The sequence below is a fragment of the Montipora capricornis genome, chromosome 5 (assembly GCF_036669925.1).
Source record: "Montipora capricornis isolate CH-2021 chromosome 5, ASM3666992v2, whole genome shotgun sequence".
Classification (NCBI taxonomy): domain Eukaryota; kingdom Metazoa; phylum Cnidaria; class Anthozoa; order Scleractinia; family Acroporidae; genus Montipora; species Montipora capricornis.
In genome coordinates, this window is record NC_090887.1 from 3,862,394 (window position 1) to 3,864,893 (window position 2,500).

A 2,500-nucleotide genomic window follows, 5' to 3' on the forward strand; every position below is an offset into this window, starting at 1 on the left:
GGTCTTAATCGGCGCACGTTAGGTCAAATTTCTAATGCTTCTCAAAGGATTTTCGATTTTTAACGCTATTCTAATTTCAGCTACATTGTACTTGAAAAAGTTCTCCGTTAATTCGAAACATGTGGGAATTCAACCGAGCTGTCACCTACTGGAGATTTCATGTTCTTGCATGCAGAGTTACCGTTTGGAACTGAACGTGACTGTGAAACTATGTGCTGATGAGGATGCGAAATCTGCATGTAACCAAAAACCAGCCCTGGAGGAATGTAGGAAAAAAGGCAAGCTTGGAAAGTTTAGTTTATTTTTAACTTATTTACGATATTTGTCGCTTTTTAATTGTTAGGCTTTGTTCATATTAGGTTGGCATGCGCTTGTTTAACTGGCTTCCTTTTTTGCTGTAATTGATGGTTCAGATCTAACTTTGTTTCACGTTGTAGATCAGTACGGTCGGCATCCGGGTGAGAGTTTTAAAATGGACTGTTTCTGGCTGTGGAAAATTGCAGAATTGTTATGAACTTTTTTGATTGCCGGGCATTTGACACCTTTGCTATCCAATTTGATCTAGAAAGTGGAGAAAGGAAATCACGTGACCAACTTTAATAAACATATTTATTCCTTAAAGGGGCTAGGTCACGCTATTTTAGGCATTTTCAGCACTGATCGAATGGTCATAGAATTAACTAAAATATCAAATTAACTTTTCAAAACTATAGAAGAACTCTAACAAAGCACAGGGAAGCCAAGAAGGGACATGTATGGACAAAACTGGAGAGGATTGAAATGGATTAAATTTGGGTAAATTTGAAAAACGTCGGCCCACCTTTTTTCAAATTTATATCAGTCTATGTCAAAATGTCATTTACAAAGCTTGAAAATCATTCCCAGTTGTTATGTGGCCGTGATTTTGCAAATGAAAGACTCTTGCTCTGCCAATTTGATGTTTAGAGCTCATAATTAACAAAATTAAACAAAATTACCTAAAATAGCGTGACCTAGCCCCTTTAAAAACTTCCCAAATTTATACTTTGCATGATAGTTGATCTGCATCATGACAATATTAAGCACAGGCACCCCAAGCTCAGTGTCAGGGAAGGCCAACAAAAATGATTATAGAGATTTGTTTGGGAATCCTGATAAAAGACCCGAGAAGATAATTTTTTAAAAAAATTCTCAATTAAAAAGCCTAACCTTGTTGCCATTGTGGGTTGCTTCCTTTCGGTGTGGATTTTTTCCAGATTCGACGTGAATTGAGCCATTATCAATTCCTTGATTGTCAATGGTTATAATAAAAATCTTACCAAGGCTGAACACTGAATTCTCAGGAGCCCACCAAATTGAGTCAATTATTCCTGGGTAAAATGTTGCCACTGTTACAATTCCACTGTGGAATTCAAGGGCAAAAGGTTTTTCTTTCATTTCAATCCGCTAACTAGCTGTGCAATCAAAGCCCTTCCAGCGACGCTCGGCAGCTGTTAGTATCCCAAACAAAACAATAAAATGATTGAAAAGATCCTCTTACACTTTCAACACAACACCACACGGCGACCTTTGAGTTCAGTTTGGTAACAAGTCTTTGTTTGTAGCTTGGTAACGAGTCTTTGTTTGTCGTCCCTGAATGGTCGCCGTGTGGTGTTCAAAGTGTAAGAGGATCTTTTCCATCGTTTGATCGTTTCATTTGGGACACTAACAGCCGCCTGACGTTGCTGGCAGGGCTTGGATTGTGCAGCTAGTGGATTGAATTGGTCATTATTACTATTTTGCGAAACAGATCGAAATTTGGCAGGCAGGTACAACCCTAACCGTTTACCAATGCTAACATTTGATTACCGGTAGGCCTAAGGTTACGGTAGCTTTAATGAATGTTAAAGATCTTTCTGTATTTCGGTTCGTTTCACTTTGCAAATTAGTGGGAGGCACGGTGGCCTCATGGTTAGTGTGCTCAACTCCAGATCAAGTGGTCCAGGTTCAGTTCCTGGCCGGGGACATTGTGTTGTGTTCTTGGGCAAGACACTTTACTCTCAGGGTGCCTCTCTCCACCCAGGTGTATAAATGGGTACTGGTGAATTTAATGCTGGGGGTAACCCTGCAATGGACTGGCATCCCATCCAGGGGGGAGTAGAAATACTCCTAGTCACTTCATGCTACAGAAACGGGAGATAGGCTCTGGCGTGTTGGGCCACCGGCTCATAAGCAGACTTTACCATTTTTTTTTACTTAATAGCCCTTTTCACGGTTAGTTTTTCTCATTTGCATTACAATGTAATCTAGCGTGTATGTGAGGCAATTTTGGGCTATTTTGTAGTTTTAACCAGAAATTGCCTCGCACCCACGTTAGATTACATTGTAATGCAAATAAGAAAAACTGACCGTGAAAAGGACTATTATGATGAAAATAAATGCTTTAAGGCATTGACTCCCAGGAGTTCCCCATTGACAAGTAGAATCATCTGGAGTTAGACAGAGTAAAATATGAAGTCTGGCTGGTTTGGACATCAAAGGG

General features: G+C 39.8%; 1 protein-coding gene across 8 annotated transcripts in view; it reads left to right on the forward strand.

The window, feature by feature from the left end:
- Positions 1-2,500, forward strand: part of LOC138049167 (uncharacterized) — a 17,637-nt gene that overhangs the window by 404 nt on the left and 14,733 nt on the right. For 3 of the 8 annotated variants that reach the window (XM_068895331.1, XM_068895330.1, XM_068895332.1), the window contains exon 2: positions 81-278. The exons of 1 other annotated variant lie outside the window; for it this stretch is intronic. In XM_068895331.1, the coding sequence (XP_068751432.1) occupies positions 170-278 (109 nt within the window). In that variant the 5' untranslated portion in view covers positions 81-169. Of the gene's footprint in view, positions 279-2,500 lie in introns of all 8 variants that reach the window. 4 more of the 8 variants (XM_068895328.1, XM_068895329.1, XM_068895333.1 and 1 more) reach the window with 2 other exon arrangements.